This window comes from Apodemus sylvaticus, chromosome X (genome assembly GCF_947179515.1).
Source record: "Apodemus sylvaticus chromosome X, mApoSyl1.1, whole genome shotgun sequence".
Lineage (NCBI taxonomy): Eukaryota > Metazoa > Chordata > Mammalia > Rodentia > Muridae > Apodemus > Apodemus sylvaticus.
This window is the reverse complement of record NC_067495.1, coordinates 116525228-116543834: the sequence shown is the minus strand read 5'-3', so window position 1 is coordinate 116543834 and position 18607 is coordinate 116525228. Positions and strand designations below refer to the sequence as shown.

The window sequence follows — 18607 nt, the reverse complement described above, 5'->3', positions numbered from 1 at the left end:
GTGAGCAACCCAGTGAGTCTTCCTAACCTGAACAGGGTCCTCTGGAAAAACAGCAAGCAAGTGTTCTTAACCACTGAGCTGTCTCTCCAATTGTCCCCCACCTCCCCATTATTTTCCTTTGATACAAGGTCTCATTATGTAACTGGCCTCAAACATAAGAGGCCAAATGTGGGAATTAGAGACATACACAAAGACCCCACTAAGCTAGAGGTTGGTTTTTAACAGGTAGACTGTCAAGATCAACAAGTTAGAGCTTGGTCTGTGAGGATACTAGTAAAATAACTATTGTCATATCATGCTTTCTCTTGCCTACAATATATCCCAAGTTAATTTATGTCAAAATGAAAAGCATTAATTCTATGGCTGAAAAGTTGAAAAAAAGGTTTTCTAACAGGTTTATAGCTGTCTAGTCCCATAAAGCATCTTTTTTTTGGCTTTTGTACTGATTTTTAAAAGGGAAGATAAATAGATAGGAAATCCCTTAAAAAGTTCATAAAAGTGTAAACTAAATTTTAAGGTTCTTTTTTATTTACAACTTTTGAAAATGTACAGTTTTTACATGGGTTACTTGTGCAAAGTTAGAAGTGCTATAAATGCATAATAGATTAACAATTAAAATATATTAGACAAAACATTTACAAGCCTTGCCCCATACTGTATATTTAAAAGTGTAAATATCCAAAAGAAAAATTGCAGATATGGGCATTAGAAGATTCTCAAAACACTAAAAGCATGCAGCATTAACTCAGGATTTGAATGGGAAAAGCTTGCAAGATATGCTCCCTTCCTTGAATCATAGAAAGGAAAGTTTATTTAGGGCAACACTTCTCCTTTAAAAGAATGAGGATCTTCAGTTTTTCCTAACTTAAAAAAAAAAACAAGAGTCTAGTCCTGTTCTCACACCTCTATAAAAAAACTAAGAACTCTGAAGACCAGGATTCTGAAACAGTTTACACTATGAATACCTTGCAAAAAGTGGACTGTGTCAGTTACTAAAATTGTTTCAATTTGTTAGCTGGGTCCTGGTCCTTTAGCAGTCTCCTTGCTACCAGTAAGTGCCATCTTGTAGTTCATATTTCTTACAAATGAGTATAGGGTTTTTCGGCTTTCCTTCCCCTTTCAAATATTGTTTATATGAATGTATTCCTGTTTTCTTTAGGTCATATTCTAAATACATTCTTTGCCAAATCAAACACAAGGGAAGGACTGGCCAGGATGAAACACAGCAGCAACCATTTTGTTACAAATACCATCCTGGTCACCAGACTTTACATAGCATTTTATCTTAAAAGCATAGTATAAAAGGTACAGTAAGCTGATAACTGCTTTGAGGCTGGAGATGAGATACAACCAAGGGACATATGCAGTTGTAATGTTTGCAGGTAACCCAGGTACAGTACATTGGATTTCAAATAGTATCTCTGATGCTCCACAGGAGGACAGAAAGGGGAAGAAAAACTTGCCAAGGGAAGACAGAAACAGCACAACAGCTATTTTGTTTTTAATAAAGTAAATGTAATGGATTAGGAATAAGGTGATAAATGCATCAATATACATTTTTTTATGGCCAGCCTCTTCTGCTCTACCCTGAGTCAACAGTCACGCCAGCTTTGTTCTACTATGGCAGAAACACGCTTTTCATATTCCCGCTTGTTCTCCTGGTACAGCTGGGCAGCCTGGCTGTTTGCTGGACTATTGGGATTAGGTTCATCCAATAGAGACTACAGAGAAAAGATACAAATGTGAGTTCCTCAATGCAACAAGAACAAAAAATTGCTGAGAACAAATGGTTATTTTATCAGTTGGTAATAGCACACCTGTCCCAAATAGTTAATTTTTCCATCCTCTACATACTAACCTTACCTGCCAGTAGCTCAGGCAACGATACATACATGCATTTCCTGGTGACTTGAAATTTAATGGTCTACTCCCTTTTACTTACACAGTAAGCTTGGCCCCAAAATTCAAAACAATCACTAATGTAAAAACATCAAAGATCATAATCACATTAAAGAAATTTTTAAAAATCACCTGTATGGATGTTAAAATGGAAGACACATCATAGGTTGGACTCCAACGGTTCTGAAGTATATCCAGACATATACTACCATCTGCGTAGACTAAGAACACAGAAGTTGGTATGCTAAACATAAGACTACTAAAGTTAGTATTATTACTTACTATTCAAGACAAAAATACTCAAGAATACTTTGCTTTTGAAGTTTAAAGATTCCTAGTTAACTGTCTAAAAAGGTATCAGTCATTACTAGGGAAATAAAGTGATCAGGAAATAACAAATGGTAAATAACTAGAAGCTTATTCTGAAGAACCAGCCCTTCTGTTCAGGACATGTTTTCCAGTGGTTATCCTAACCATACAATCATGGCACATTCAGCCCACCAAATCTGAAAACTATATATCCTATTTGTAATAGTAACATTTTAGCATTCACAAAGTTTTATTTTGGCATAAGTATAGAAGTATTAATACCATAAAAAAATTATAAAAATTTTAAAAAAGTAAAAGACAGAATCCTGTAGACTGCTAGCCCTTTTCCAACAAACTGGACCAGGTCCTTCAACAGAATCTGGTGTTTGATGGGTCTGGGGTGGGATCACAGAATCTGTGTATTCAAAATGTTTCATGGTAATTCTATTTTGTGCCTTAAGTTGAAAAATATCTTTCTGAATGCTAATGAAGATAATTACAATACACAATTATCCTTTGAATTTTCATTAAACAGAACCTCCAATATTTTTGTTTAATAACTAAGTAACAAAGATCACAAAGCCAGCAGACTGTTAAGACTCCGAGCAAAGGCTGGTATCATTGTCTTGCACTTCTAGGATGAATATCAAGTCTGCCAGGCAGTGGTGGCGCATGCCTTTAATCCCAGCACTTGGGAGTCAGAGGCAGGCAGGTGGTCTACAGAGTGAGTTCCAAGACAGCCAGGGCTGCACCAAGAAACCCTGTCTCAAAAAAACAAAAAAAGATAGTGAAAGACCATGAACAAATTTGTTTCCAGAGACAGGAAAATACCTAAGCACTACACAAAAGCAACAACAGTATTTGGAATACCACTATAATAAGCATTTATAGGACCTTACAACATGTTTAAAATACTTGCCATTAGGATGGAACATCTTAGAGACAAATCTAACAGTAGGTGGTTTATTTGGATATTCTTCAGTGAATTCAATTGTAAGTTTAAATGTTCCTGTAATAAAAAAGGGGAAGGAAATTTTTATCACCTTTTTCATATGTACTTTGTTTTTAATGCTACCTGAGGTTTTTTAATTATTAAATGAGATAACATAAAACGGAGATAGTATAGACAGAGACTAGTTAGGAAACACATCTCTAGGAACTATTCTAAGAACCACTCCTAAAAGTGATTTAGTTATTTTTCCATTATTCTCCAAACTTAAAGATAGTCACCATAGATAAGATTGCTGTCTGCTGTATATTAGTCACTATGCACTTTGAAAATATCTTTCAAAATGACAAGGAACATATAAACATTTGGGTTGGTTTTTTTTTGTTTGTTTGTTTGTTTTTTGTTTGTTTTTTGGATTTGGTTTTTTGAAGACAGGGTTTCTCCTTCTGGCTGTCCTGGAACTCACTCTGTAGACCAGGCTAGCCTCGAACTCAGAAATCCACCTGCCTCTGCCTCCCAAGTGCTGGGATTACAGGTGTGCACCACCTTGTTATATTGAAATTATTATAATGAAAATGTCATTATTATAATGAAAACTTAATTGAACTTAAGCCAGAACTTTGCAGTATTTCTTAAAACCCTTAGGTTTCTACTTGGGAGGCAGAGGCAGATGGATTTCTGAGTTCAAGGCCAGCCTGTTCTACAGAATGAGTTACAGGACAGCTAGGGCTATACAGAGAAACCCTGTCTCAAAAACCCAACCAGCCAAACAAACAAAAACAAAAAACCTTAAGTTTGACCAAAATACTTCACTAAAATGCCAGTACAATCATTCATACTAATGAAGGGAATAACAAAAATGATTTTAAAATTACATTTGGTTTATATTGCATTAATGGCTCCTACAAATTAATCTTTAATATTTCTTAAAATATGCCAACCTAAGGTTAGCTGGAGGCCCTAAACCATACTAGGTTAGAGATATTCTGGGTATCATTCAAGGATTGTAGGGTGTTGTAAAGTGGGGAGTGTGTATGCATCCTGTAAAGTGTTATTTTTAATTGTAGTTTTTTAGGTTTAGGTAAGCAATTAGGGCTTTTTTTTTTCTGACTAAAATCTCTTCAAGTAAACGCAAGAATCAGTTACAGGTCCTGATGAGGTGGCTAAGTGCTTGCCAAGCATCTCTGAAACCCAAATAAATAAAATGCCTGTACAATCTGTACAGGTAAACAGAACATATTCGCTGAACTTGGCTTGAGACCTCCACAAGCACACCCTGGCATGCACAGAAACACATCATATACAATACAGAATAACATAAAAGAAACAGGCCAGGTGGGAGTTGTACGCACCTTTAATCCCTGCACTTAGGAGGCAGAGGCAGTCAGATCTGCGTTCAAGGCCAGCCTGGTCTACAGAGTGAGTTCCAGGACAGCCAGGGCTACACAGAGAAAGTACCTTGAAAAAACTGTGGATGTGTGTGCATATATATGAATCAGAAATTATCTGGTTAGCCGGGCGGTGGTGGCGCAAGCCTTTAATCCCAGCACTTGGGAGGCAGAGACAGGTGGATTTCTGAGTTCGAGGCCAGCCTGGTCTACAGAGTGAGTTCCAGGATAGCCAGGGCTATACAGAGAAACCCTGTCTCAAAAAAACAAAACAAAAAACAAAAAACAAAAAAAGAGGAAATTATCTGGTTAGTATGCATATGTATTACTATGGCTCATTTAATAAATTACTGCTATGAAGAATCCTATAATTTAGGTAGAGTATAACTTATTACTAGTTCCTTTAAAGCTAGCAAATTATCTCCTGTTGGCTTTCATTAATAGGTTTATTTCTACTTAAGAAAGAATACACTGGGCAGTGGTGGTGCATGCCTTTAATCCCAGCACTCAGGAGGCAGAGGCAGGCGGATGTCTGAGTTCGAAGCCAGCCTGGTCTACTGAGAGGGGAGAGAGGAGAGAGGAGAGGGGGGGGGGGAGGAGAGAGAGAGAGGAGAGAAAGAGAGAGAGAATATAATCTTTATACTGCTGCATCTGATACATAACAGTATCAAAAGTTTGGCTTTGCTATGAATGTCACAAAATTCCAGAATAATTTAAAATATAATATGGGGGCTATCAAGATGACTAAGTAGGTAAAGGCACTAAGCCTGAGAAAACACACACACACACACACACACACACACACACACACACACACACACACACACACACACACACACGGAGGGAGGGAGGGAGGGAGGGAGGGAGGGAGCGAGGGAGGGAGGAGAAATAATTGCTTTTTAAAAAAGGCAACAAGGGCCTGGGATTATAGCTCAATAAGAGCATTTTGTTTAGCTTGTTCCAGGCCCTGGGTTACATGCACAGAACCACAGAGAAGTAAACAAAATGTAAAACACTGGAATAGTACATTCCCCAACTACTGTTACTTTAAAACCTGTTTTATTTTGGAGGCCATGTGTAGATACTGTATAAAGAAGGAAAGAAACAAAATAATAAGGAATGGACATATTACAGGGCATCTGAGCAGATTTATGCTCATCCCTTTCTGCTTAAAGTTTTCCTTTTTGTTGTTTGAGACAGGGTCTCTCTATGGAGCCCTGGCTACCCTGGAACTCCCTACATAGACCAGGCTGGTCTTGAACTCATACTCATCTGCCTCTGCCCCTGAGCGCTGGGAGTAAAGGTATATGCTGACACTCTCAACAGTCTTCCTCTTCCTGAGAAGCACAGTCCTTCTTTTTCAGCATTGACTAAAATGCAAGAAAAGTAGAAATGGTAGACCATATTCAATACTTAGAATTCTCTTATGTATAAACAGATTAGTGATAAAATCTCACTAAATTATAGGTAATGGATTTATGACAAGGATGCTGCTCTAAAACTGGGCAAGTTTAACAGCGCAGAGACCCCAGCTACTCTTAACTAAACCTTCAGTGAATGTGATACCCAAAGAGAGTAAAGCAATACACAAGGCAAGCAAGTTCAAAAAACATCCCAATGGGTTTCAGAGTACACACTCAGGGCTGGGTTCCCAGCACATCATGGAGGCTCAGGAGATCCCATGTCCTCTTCCAGCCTCCATAGGTAACAAGCATGCACACGGTGCACAGACATGATAAAAAATACATATCTCACCAACTGTGCATTTGACTAAACCTCAACTTTTTTCACATTTTTAAAAGATTTATTATTATGTGTAAGTTCACTGTAGCTGTCTTCAGACACTCCAGAAGAGGGCATCAGATCCCACTACAGATGGTTGTGAGCCACCATGTGGTTGCTGGGATTTGAACTTAGTACCTTCGGAAGAGCAGTCAGAGCTCTTAACCACTGAGCCATCTCTCTAGCCCCAAAAACCTCAACTTTTGCATGTGCAAAAAGAAGGCTAATAAGTATTCACTGTGACACTGCTGTAAGGCTTAAATGTGGCAGATATGTATAGTCCTATAATGTTCCCTATAAATGAACAATTACCTTAGCTATAATTCTGCCTCATATACCTAGAGCTGGCTGAACGAGAGAAAAATTCAAACTCTGAACTTTACCACCAACCAGTCAAAAGTACACAAATAAATTCAGATATTAAGCAGCACTCATTTCTTGTCAGAGCAAACACATATATTCATATATGCAGCCAGTTCAAATTCCTTGGCTGAAGCCCTCTGCCTAACTGTGACCTGGAAAAGCAACAAGAGTCTTACCCTAGCTACAAAGTAGTGAATCCAGTCTTTGTAAAAGTTTTAGCTATCTTCAAAAGTAAAACATGTTTTTGTACACTTGATTTATACATTAAGACTTACCCAAATCTTATTCAATATATACATTTAAAAGACATTTCTTTCAGTTACATTAAATAAGTGGAGCCTCTTCAGCAGAACTCTCAATGCAATTTATGAAACCTATACAAATGTTAAGGCAATTTAAAAATCATAGGCTAATAAACAATTTCAAACTAGATCTCACCTTCAGAGGGCTACGCTCCAAAATAATGAAAGGTTAACACTTATCATTGTTGTGTACAATCTTTGTTTTTACTGGGTTGTTTTTTTTTTTTTTGGATTTGGTTTTTTTGAGACAGGGTTTCTCTGTGTAGCCCTGGCTGTCCTGGAACTCACTCTGTAGACCAGGCTAGCCTCGAACTCAGAAATCCCCCTGCCTCTGCCTCCCAAGTGCTGGGATTACAGGCGTGTGCCACCACTGCCTGGTTTTTACTGATTTACTGATTTTTTTAATCTTCCTGAGGAGGTCAGGATGTTTAAGTACCAACACAAATAAACATGGAGGTCAGAAAAAATATAAATGTGTTAAAATGTCTAGTATATGGCAATAAAGACTGATATGGTTAAATCGATGAGTATATGTTCTGGCTAAAGACAAAACATTGATTCAGTGTTTTTGAATATTAAGTTAAGAGACCTGACCAACTGGGCAGTAGTGGTGGCGCACACCTTTAATCCCAGCACTTGGGAGGCAGAGGCAGGGGGATTTCTGAGTTCGAGGCTAGCCTGATCTACAGAGTGAGTTCCAGGACAGCCAGGGCTACACAGAGAATCCCTGTCTCGAAAAAACCAAATCCAAAAAACCAAACAAACAAAAAACCAAACCAAACAAACAAACAAATGGAAAATAGTTAGACCTGATGGCCCATGTGGCACAAGCACCTCTTTAATCCTAGCATTTGGGACTGGGAGGCAAGAGGATCAGGAATTCAAGGTCATCCTTAGCCATGTATTTAATTTGAAGCCAGCCTGGATTACAGGAGACCCTGTCTACACATAAACACAGACAGACAGACAGACAGAAACAAGTTGCCATTAGTCAAACCCTTTAGGTTAGGAAAGGATTAGGAAACCCTTTCTGCTCATATTTCTTGTCATTTGACTAAATTAGCCTGGAAGGAAAAGCAAAATTATATGTACTTAAGATTTTTTAATGACTGAAAATTCATCATCACTCTTAGTGGACTTTAGGAGACACGGTTTTAAAAAGAAAAGATATATACACTCCAATCTTAAGGTCACATATATCATTAAAAATGACTACAATTATCTCACTCAATAATTTGGAATATGATGAATATATCCCATAACTTTTATATTTAGCTTATATACAAAGATCTTTCAACAAAATATTTCCTTAACAATGCTCTGGTAGTAAACATTTTCTAGAACATATTTTCTCTCATTTTAAATAATTCAGAGCTAAATCAAACTGCCCTTTTCTGTGGTGCACAAATGCCTTTAATCCCAGCACTCAGGAGATAGAGGCAGGCAGATCTGTGAATTCCAGGCCAGCCAAAGCTACAAAGAAATTCTGTCTCAAAAAAAATTTTTTTTCCTTTGCTCCAAATTTCCTCTTTTTAACTAGGACCTGGTTTAGAAACATCCTCCAAGAAATAAAGAAAAGTTGTGTGAGGGCTTTTAATTTGGAAACACGTTTGAGATAGCAAAATCAGCTGTCATTTATTTCTACCAAATCTCTTCCCTAAGTATAAATTCTCCAAAAGTAATTAGAAGTAATGAAAAAAAGGCCAGTATTTGGTTTTGCTGGTCAGAGCTCTAAACATGTATACCAGACTGCTTTACAGAATCAGAGACAGGTACTGTCATCATTTAGCTTAACTCCTTTCAGCAATGCCACGTTAGAGATAGATATACACCATCAAAAAAAAAAAAAAAAAAAAAAAGCCAGTAATGTCAAAGGCAACAATCCAGGAAGATAATGGATTCCACAAGTACCTTTTCAAATGGTACTACTTTAAGTATCAGGAGCACTCTTGAAATCTTAAGTAGCCGGCCTTTAGCAAAATGATGTGCTATTAATAAGCCGTGCCTAAGATAAAACAGTCTGAGCACAAAGGGGATGGGGCATTGAAAATAAAGCCCATTACTGCTGAAACAGTTTACACCAGTGGTTCTCAACCTGTGGTGTGAGAACCTCCTCCTCCTTGCGGGGGAGGGCGGTGCTGAATGGCCCTTTCACATGGTGTCACCAAAGACCACTGGAAAACACATTTATGTACATTATAATTCACAACAGTAGCAAAATTAGTTATGAAGTAGTAACGAAAATAATTTTATGGTTTGGATTCACAACATAAGGGATGCAGCATCAGGAAGGCTGAGAGCCACTGGGTTACACATAAAACTTATCTATAAAGACTCAGCTAGCCGGGCAGTGGTGGCGCACACCTGTAATCCCAGCACTCTGGGAGGCAGAGGCAGGCAGATTTCTGAGTTCGAGGCCAGCCTGGTCTACAGAGTGAGCTCCAGGACAGCCAGGGCTATACAGAGAAACCCTTTCTCGGGAAAAAAACATAACCAAATCCAAAAAAAAAAAAAAAAAAAAAAAAAGACTCAGCTAACACCAGCCAGGTGGTAGTGGCACATTTGATTCTAGCATTTGAGAGACAAAGGCAGGCGGATCTCTAAAGTTGAGTTCCAGGACAGCCAAGGCTACATAGCAAAACCCTGACTCAAAAACCAAAACAAAAAAACTCCCAAATAAATAATAAAAGTAACAGCACCCATCTAGTAGAGAAAAGTCTGACTAGCTCTTACACTAAATTCACCAAAGTTGTGTGCCCTAGAATCACTCAGTCCTGTGATATTTCTTTTTACTGCAGCATGAAAACAACAGCAACATATACCTAGTCCATGAGGTAGAGAAAAAGCTAACAGTATTCTAGTGACTCAATGATTTCTGAAAGATGTCTTGAGTGTTTGAGACAAATTACAGAATAAGTTGACTTTGATTTACCTCACAGCATTTGGCTACTAGCAGGAACAAAATCCAGTCTGACTCAGCTACATATATAGGAAGAAGTTTTAGAAATGTTTTTAAAAGCCGGGCAGTGGTGGCACACGCCTGTAATCCCAGCACTCTGGGAGACAGAGGCAGGGAGATTTTTGAGTTCGAGGGAAGCCTGGTCTACAGAGTGAGTTCCAGGATAGCCAGAGCTATACAGAGAAACCCTGGGGGGGGGGATCCAAACAACAACAACAAAACAAACAAACAAAACAAACAAAAAAAACCCAGAAATTTTTTAAACTGAAGGTATATGTATCTCTGTGTATGTGCACATTCGTACCTTACTAAAGATAAGTCATTGAGAAAAAAATTAGAGGGTTTAAGTACCCCAAATACTAGAGAATTCAAAAAGTTCTAATCATCCTTTAAATGAATTAAACCTTAAAAAGATCCAAAAAACCCAAACATACACAAACACAATTTAGTGTATGCATATAAAACTGTATCACAGTCAATTTTGATTCTGATAATGTAGTCATTCAAGCCATTACCAAATAGGTAATGGGATCTGGGTAAGAGTTTACAAGGACTTGTTATAGTATTTATTTCAACCGCAAAGGAATCTGTAATTATGTCAAATTAGAAGGGTTTTTTTCCTTTGTTTTATTTTTGAGACAAGGATTCACTATGTAACTCTGACTGGCCTGAAATTATAGTAGAGCAAGCTAGTCTCAAACTCATAGTCCGCTCTGCCTTCCAACTGCAGGAATTAAGGGCATGGGACACGAAGGCAGCGTTCAACATATCAAGTTTTGAAGAGCAGTTCATCTGTGTTTCAAAGTGAAGCCTAAATCGTTTATTATGCCCCTCTTGATACAAACTCAACACTCAAGTAGGCTGAATACTGGCCAAATGGGGTGCTACTGTGAGGCAGCTCTCAATTGTAAAGCTGCTTTGAGATTACCAATCAGAAGATCTAAACGAAAGCACACACTATAAATGAATTTAAAAATCAAGGAACAACATTAAACTGAAATGAGGCATGTAAGAACATCTTTAGAGAAGTGAGGCTGATGCTATTCTGAGTGAGGCTGTTGAAGCCAGGAGACTGTATGTCAGGGAATCTTGCATCCATTCAGCACTCAACAAACCACACACTAAGCACTGCTGAGCACACTCCTTGCCCTCAGGATGGAGCGCACTGTGGCCCATATGGTCTCTGGTGGACTGGTTTCATACTGACTTATCTCTGTGGGGGCTAAAGTGAGCAGGAGGGCTGCTCAGACCTCCACGACCCTGAATACCAGCGCTGTGGCACTTCTTTTACAAAGTGACTACTTCCACCCAGGATGTATCAAACGGAGGGGGAGAAAACAAAAACCGAAAAAAGTGCAGTGTTGGTTAAGCCTAGAACTATCCAGAACAAGCCGCCTCACACTGAATTTCCCTTGAGCCTTAGGTGGGCAGAGGAGGCAGGGCAAAGCCGCTTCTTTAAGCTGGGACGCTTGCTGATGCCTGGGATCCCCTTTTCCCCTGAAAGGTGGGCTAAGAAACTCTCTTACCATCCTCAAATGGGGTCCCTTCGGGCCTGCAACACAGAAAAACAGAAACAAGAGCCCGTTAGTGCCGGCTGAGGGGTCCCCGCCTTCCCGCTGCCTCGGGGCTCTCCCATCCCTGCCTCGGGTCCTGTCCCGCCGTCCCATGCTAGTGGAGCCACCCTAGCCCGGAGGCAGCGCGGGCCACCGCCCGGCCGCCTCCACTCCCACCCCGCCCCCCTAGAACCCCAAATGGTTCCCCTGGCAGCGAGAACGGAGCTAATCGAGGCAGAGGCTCCGGGGAGACGCCTAGGCCCAAACAAGCCCAACTATCTTCCCCTTTTCCCCCACCGCGGCTCGTCCGGGGCCGGCCCCGGTCCCCCCGTGTCCCCGGCGATGGCCCGGCCCGCCGACTCACCCAAAAATGACCGCGTTCCAAACCATTATGTTGTTCTCCGACGGAGCCCCGCTCACTCCGGCCGGAGGATCCTCTTGTAACCTTCAGAAACACACAGCGGCTCCCCTCAGCCCCGCGACTGGCGGTCGGTCCCCCCTCACCACCACACCCCGAGCCGCTCCGTCTCGGGATCCGCCCTGTGCCCCGGCGTGCAGCCCCCTCGAGCGCCTCTCCCAAACTAACGCGGGTTACCTCTTGAAGTCCCTCATGAGGCGGCGCCGGGCCGGGGTCGACATGGCTTTAGCGGGGTCAGAGGTAGGGCATAGACCAGGGTCCGCGGTCCCTGAGGAAGCCGAGGAAGCCTGAGAAGCCGACGGGGCGCCGAGAGGGACGGCGCTGCCGCTCCGAAGCCGAGGGTCGGTCTGGCGCCGGCTAAGCACCACCCCTGAGTAGACGGGGGCCGAACCAACCTGAGGAGAACGCACGGGGCGGGAGGGGGGAACGCCTTACGCCCGGGCGGACTGTACCAAGTCGGCCACGGGGCGGGGGGACCAAAGTTGGGCTGTCAATCACGCTCCTCCCGAGAACCGCGGTCCGGGACTGTGGGGAGGTGGCGGTCAAGTTCGAGGGGAAAGGCTAGGCGGGCAGCACAGGAAACCTTCAACTTCTGGGGATTTCACAGGGAGCCGCACGGGCTCTACTTACTGATTTGAAGAGGAACCCCTGCGAAGTTTTCTTTTTATAGTTACTTACTTTTTGGAGGAGGGGGGGGTACATTTTCCTTTTCTTTTTTTTCCCCCTCTTTTGAGACAAAGTCTCCTTTGGCCAGGGAACCTCGAACTCCCTGGGTAGTGGAGCATGACTTTGAAGTCCTGCTTCTCCTTTCAACTCCCAAATGTTGGGGTTACAAGAGTGCATGACCATGCCAGGCTTTTAATTACTTCTTATTTTGTTGTTGGCTGCCCCCTCTTTCTCAACTTATTTGTTTGTTAGTTCATTGATTGATTGATTGATTGACTGATTGATTGATTGATTGATTGCAGGGCTGGTCTCTTGTAGTTTCTAATGTAACACAGGCTAACTCAAACTGTGAATCCCAGAGGCTAGACCATGAGGTCACCTCAGCCTGCCAAGAATATGCCTTAACCTTTTTTCTGTTTTGACAAGGGATGATTTTTTAAACTGCCAACTATTGTTTAGGGTCGGGGAAAGAGAAGAGAAGAGTACTTGAAAGACAAGAGTGGAGCAAACACTTGGCACAGGCAAACCAGTTCTCAAAGGGCAAGGACGGTAGTTAGGGTCACAGGCCTGCAGACACAGAGGCTGGGGTGACTACTGAAAATCATACCGAAAGGAATGAATGAATGAATAAATAAATAAATAAATAAATAAAATGGCTCTTGAGTATGAAAATGGACTTTAGGCCGATCTTCTTTGAGATGAGGATGCACAAGTCCAACCCAACTTTTAAGCCTAGGACTGAAGAAAATGATGTTGGGGGCAGTAGCAGCAATAGGAGCTTCAGGCAGGGAAAATAGACTTTTTTACAATCGCTATGGGCACTCACAATTTGTCTCTGGAACCACATTTTCCCTTGGTAATTCAACAAGCCAAGCAGCTAGTTTAGAAGAGTCCAAGGTAGGAGGAGCTTATCCAGCTGAAGGGTATCAGAAGGCCGGAGATGGCCAGGAAAGGTAGGGCGCACAGGAGAAGCTGCAAGTCACAGGCAAGCCTCGCACGGAGGACAGGCACCTGCAAAAGCAACAACAGTTTGAAAGAAGCATTTTCCAAGACCAACCCAGAAATCACTTAGTAGGCAGACAAAATGCGAGCTTAAGGATGCTGGAAATTATGAGAAAGGCAGGTTTGAGTTAAATCGGGAGAGTTTTGAATGCCAAGCTAATGGAATCCTTGGAAAGTAGTGGAGCCAGGAAGCAACACCATTAGAGCTGGGTTAATCAGAATGTGCTCCCTAGAGAGCAAGGCAGTGTCTGCAAGGCTCCTGTGCTACTGTGGGGGAGAAACACTGTACCAGGCAACCTCACCTCCCCAGGCCAAGGCCAAGCGAACCCTTTTACCATGGGACGTACTACAGCCTCTAAGTCTTCAACAGATTTTCTTTTTCTGTCCCATGAAATCCTGCAGTCCTGCTCACATTTGAAAAGTCTCTCTCGCCGGGCAGTGGTGGCGCACGCCTGTATTCCCAGCACTCTGGGAGGTAGAGGCAGGTGAATTTCTGAGTTCAAGGCCAGCCTGGTCTACAGAGTGAATTCCAGGACAGCCAGGGCTATAGAGAAAAACCCTGTCTCTAAAAACAGAAACAAAAACAAAAACAAAAAAACAAAAAAAACAAAAAAAAAACAAAAAAGAAGTCTCTCTCTCTCTCTCTCTCTCTCTCTCTCTCTCTCTCTCTCTCTCTCCTTTCTCCCCCCTCTCTCTCCAGGAGAGCCTTCTATAGTCTTCTATAGTCATCAAAGAAAAGGAGAGGCTAAATAAAGAGCACTTGGCAATAGATTGAATGATGCTTTAAACCGGAGAGAAGTAGAGATTTGAAGTGGCCATTAATGGAACTAGGCATAAAGGGCGAAGGGACACATTTGGGAGAGGAAATTTTGAGTGTAACTTCCTGAGCTTCTGGGAGTGAAGAAAAAACAGCCATGTGAAACAGCGCAGACATCAGGTGCACATACCAACAGTAGTGATTTTCCTAGGTGCTTAATGCCAAGTACCTTCCTGGCTAACAACTGTTAGCCCCTTTAACCCCAACATATATACCCATTAAAGCAAGTTTCCCTGACAGTGTTGTGTTATGCCCCTCGTCTAGGAATATGAAGACTTCAATTTCACACATGAAATAGCAAAAGCAAGGCCTGCAAAAAGAGCATTTGCTCTCTATCACTGCTTAACTGATCACCACGAACTGCAGGTCGAGTCCGGTTCCTTGTGCTGGTAGGATGTGCGCCCTGTTTCATTATTACCTGCCAAACTCGGACCACCCCCAGTTCCCAGAGGCCACCTCCATTCTTTGCTATGTGACCTACTCCCTTTTTACTCACAAACAGAATAGTTCTCTCTTACTAGCTCCTTCTCATACTTTGAACATTTTTCTTCAAAGAGAATGCAACATACTTTCTCTAACTTATCTGATTACATCAGACCCGACCTTGATCATCTCTATATCTTAAAAATCCTCTAACTTCGGGTAGCAGTTCCTTTTTTCAGAGGACTGGACTATAGCTCAGTGCTTGCCTAGCAATGGGTAAGGTTCCATGTCTCATCCCCAGTACCTAAATAAACAAGCAAACAAATAAAACCTACTCAAGTTCTTCACTAGAAAATCTAGATTAAGCAATGGCTTAATAACTAGACAAAGCTATGTGGGTGCACCAAGGACCAAGAGTCTTTGTAAAGGCTGGCATCATTACAACCCTACCTTCCACAGCAAGAGTGAGCTCTATATTGAGTGTGTGGGAATCCCTCAGTGTTGAGAAACTGCACCACCAAAACACCATTGATCTAGTGTGGCCAAGACAAGCTTCCTGAAACAAGCCCATTTCAGTTTTGCTGTAAAAGAGACAAAAATCCAGTTTCTGAGCAAGTGCATGAAACTAAACCATACTCTGAGGGAGATGGGGAGCTGCCTTGGTTATGTGAGGAGTTCCTACGTTCGCTTTGTTGTTTGAAGCAGGAGGTGAGCCAAGGTCTTACTGGATAGCCTAAGTTGTCTTGGAAATCACTATGTTGTGTTGCCTTAGTTGGTCTCAGACTCATGGCAGTCTTTCTGTTTTAACCTCTTGAGTGCTGAGGTTGCCAGTGTGAACCATCAGACCAAGACTGGGCGAAGTAATTCCCAGGAAATCATGAAACATCAGCACGGAAAGTCAAGAGTGACAAAGTTGATTAAATGCCCTTAAATGCAAGGATGGTGGCAGGATTTAGGCTCCGTGGCCAGCTTTTCTGAGAGTTTGATATATATATATATATATATATATATATAGAGAGAGAGAGAGAGAGAGAGAGAGAGATCAAAGCCAGCCTGGGTTACACAGTGAGATTGGGAAGAAGAAAGGGTTAGGAGAAATGGGGAAGGAGAATTTATTGACCAGATCTAAGTGTCTGAAAGTAGTCACAAGATACAGTAGACATGTTTAAAATTTCCATAGGCTTGTCTATTTTTTTGAAAAGTTCTTTGTCTTCCTTTACAACTCGAGGGCCTGAACCAAAGTAATTTACAAGCCCCAGGGCACCTGTCTGGTAATAGTGTCCTCTGACAGAAGAATGGAATTGCATCCTGGGGACACCATGTGCCCCACACTCCTCATCAAAGCAAGGTTGTCATAGCAAGCTGTAACACAGAGCTGTTTCCCAGCACAGATCATTATCAGGCTAGCACATACTACCTATAGCACAGGGAGCCGAGCATTCGTTCACCCCCACCTCACCTTGACATCTTGAAGAAATGCCCTCTTCACAGCCAAGGCCTTCCCAATGCCTGAGAGCAAAGTATCATTCACCCACTCTCATGGAGGGAACCATTGTCAGTTTCCTGGTTTTATTTAAGACAGAAAACCAAGTGTTTCTGGTTCACCCTGCCAGTCAGAGCTGCTCAGCACTTGAAAGTTCTTAGAGCTCACGACTGAGACAGAACGTTTTCTGAATAAGAAGCACCACCCTCCACATCTGTTAAAGAGCACCCATTTTCTTGGAATTACCTTTTGCCACATACCTAATAAATGATTCTTTTTGTGATGTTTGTGTCTTCATTTTTGGTTTACATTTATCCAGTGTGTGTGTGTGTGTGTGTGTGTGTGTGTGACTGAAATGTGTTGGGAGGTGAGCTGGAGGGAATGAGGGATGAATATAATCAACATCCATTTGATATATGTACATAATTCTTAAAGCATAAATAAAAATATTATTTAAATGTTTTAAAAGGTTTGCCTTCATATATAAATTTGCAGCAAATGCATTTCCCAAGCTCAATCACAGTGGCAACAGCATTTTCCAAGTCATAATGAAAGTACAAAGACCTCTGTATTTCAGAAATCAATGTAACTGTACAATTAAGAAGCTTCTATTCAGCCGGGCAGTGGTGGCACACGCCTGTAATCCTAGCACTCTGGGAGGCAGAGGCAGGCGGATTTCTGAGTTTGAGGCCAGCCTGGTCTACAGAGTGAGTTCCAGGACAGCCAGGGCTACACAGAGAAACCCTGTCTTGAAAAAAACCAAATCCAAAAGACCAAAAAAAAAGAAAGAAAGAAAAAGAAAAAGAAAGAAAGAAAGAAAGAAAAGAAAAGAAAAGAAAAGAAAAGAAAAGAAAAGAAAAAGTTTGCTAACTCCAGCGCTAGACTAAGCCACTTAAGGAGTGTGACCTCTTGTAATTGATTACTATAGCACAAAACAGAGGATCAATAAATATTGAATCGTATGGAATGAAAAGGATGCTACTGCCAGGCGGTGGTGGCACACTCCTGTAATCCCAGCACTTGGGAGGCAGAGGCAGGCGGATTTCTGAGTTTGAGGCCAGCCTGGTCTACAGAGTGAGTTCCAGGACAGCCAGGGCTACACAGAGAAACCCTGTCTTGAAAAAACCAAAATCCAAAAAACAAGACAAAACAAAACAAAACAAAAAAAGGATGCTACTGGTTTAGGTTCTAAGGGTCAAAGATTGTGATTCTCTAAGACGCTCGTTAATAATTCTTTTCTATCTGGGCTAGGTGTTAAACAGTAGGGGGCACTTTCCTAACTTGCACAAGCCCTTACTTCAGTTCCTAGCAACCCAACAAAACAAGAGAAATGATCTTGCTAGGTGTGTGGTGTTTGTCTGGATTTCCAGCACTGTGGAGACTGAAGCAGAAGGATTTGTGAGTGCAAAACTAAATGAGCTCTATAGGAAGTCTGCTGTCAAGCCTGACAATCTGACTCATAGTCATGGGACCTATCTGGTAGACAATGTGTGTGTGTGTGCGTGCACATGCACACACACACACACACACACACACACACACACCATATACTAAATAAATATCTTTAAAATTTAAAACTGGAGACTGTAAAAGTAACTTTTATTCGCCTGTAATAATTGTTATCTCTGAGGCTTACAGTCTCTGTCTGCTAACCTAGTTCTGGAAGCTTCTAGCCTTCTCTAGGCCTAGAATGTTTTCAGCCTCTGAGACTTACTGCTGAATAAGCTCACACTTTCTTGTTCTTTCGGTACTCTAGCTGGCTGGTTGAACTCAGCTGATCTGACTCAAATTCCTCCCCAAACTCTTAGCTTCTCCCACCTTGTCCTGAATTGCTCTGCTTGGTCTCAAACTAACTCTGACAATCTGTTCTAATATCCTGGCTCCTTCTCATTCATTCTCTGGCTCCTTCTGTTTCCACCTGTGTCTAGCTTGTTCTCTCTCTTTCTCTCTCTCTCTCTCTCTCTCTCTCTCTCTCTCTCTCTCTCTCTCTCCTTGTCTCTCTATAACTGTCCTGGTAACACTGCTGTCTTCTTCCTTTCTTCTCTCTGCACTGCTCTCTTAAGAAGCTTCCTTTTCTTCTCTTCGTGAGAGTTGGGCAGATCCTATTCTGTCAAATCTTTCTCTGATTAGTCACTTGTCTGCCACTCAATTAGTTATCACTTTCAAACATGGGGTTTTCCTTCTACAAACTAACTTTAACTTCATTGTTTGGGATTAAAGATGTGGCCTTAGCATGTATCTGTATTCCAGTCAGATAATTAAAGGTGTGTGCTAAGAACTGAGCCACACAACTA

General features: G+C 41.7%; 1 protein-coding gene across 1 annotated transcript; it reads right to left on the bottom strand.

Annotated features, from left to right (window-relative positions):
- Window positions 1-1479: 1479 nt before the first annotated feature.
- On the bottom strand, window positions 1480-12316 carry Ube2a (ubiquitin conjugating enzyme E2 A). Its single transcript, XM_052171151.1, has 6 exons — window positions 12100-12316; window positions 11869-11949; window positions 11478-11503; window positions 3128-3217; window positions 2032-2120; window positions 1480-1721 (listed from the first exon to the last, which is right to left on the bottom strand). Exons 1-6 carry the CDS (start codon window positions 12141-12143, stop codon window positions 1593-1595), a joined length of 459 nt encoding a protein of 152 aa, XP_052027111.1. The 5' UTR covers window positions 12144-12316; the 3' UTR covers window positions 1480-1592.
- Between the last annotated feature and the right edge of the window lie 6291 nt (window positions 12317-18607).

Bases quoted from the DNA above. Each gene is read 5' to 3' on its own strand.
- Ube2a (XM_052171151.1), bottom strand. From the start codon at position 12,143: ATGTCGACCCCGGCCCGGCGCCGCCTCATGAGGGACTTCAAGAG. The intron at 2,121-3,127 runs GCAAGTATTTTA...CTGTGTTCTTAG, and splicing joins TAAGATGTTCCATCCTAATG to TCTACGCAGATGGTAGTATA. The intron at 1,722-2,031 runs GTGATTTTTAAA...TTTTCTCTGTAG, and splicing joins CCATTTTAACATCCATACAG to TCTCTATTGGATGAACCTAA.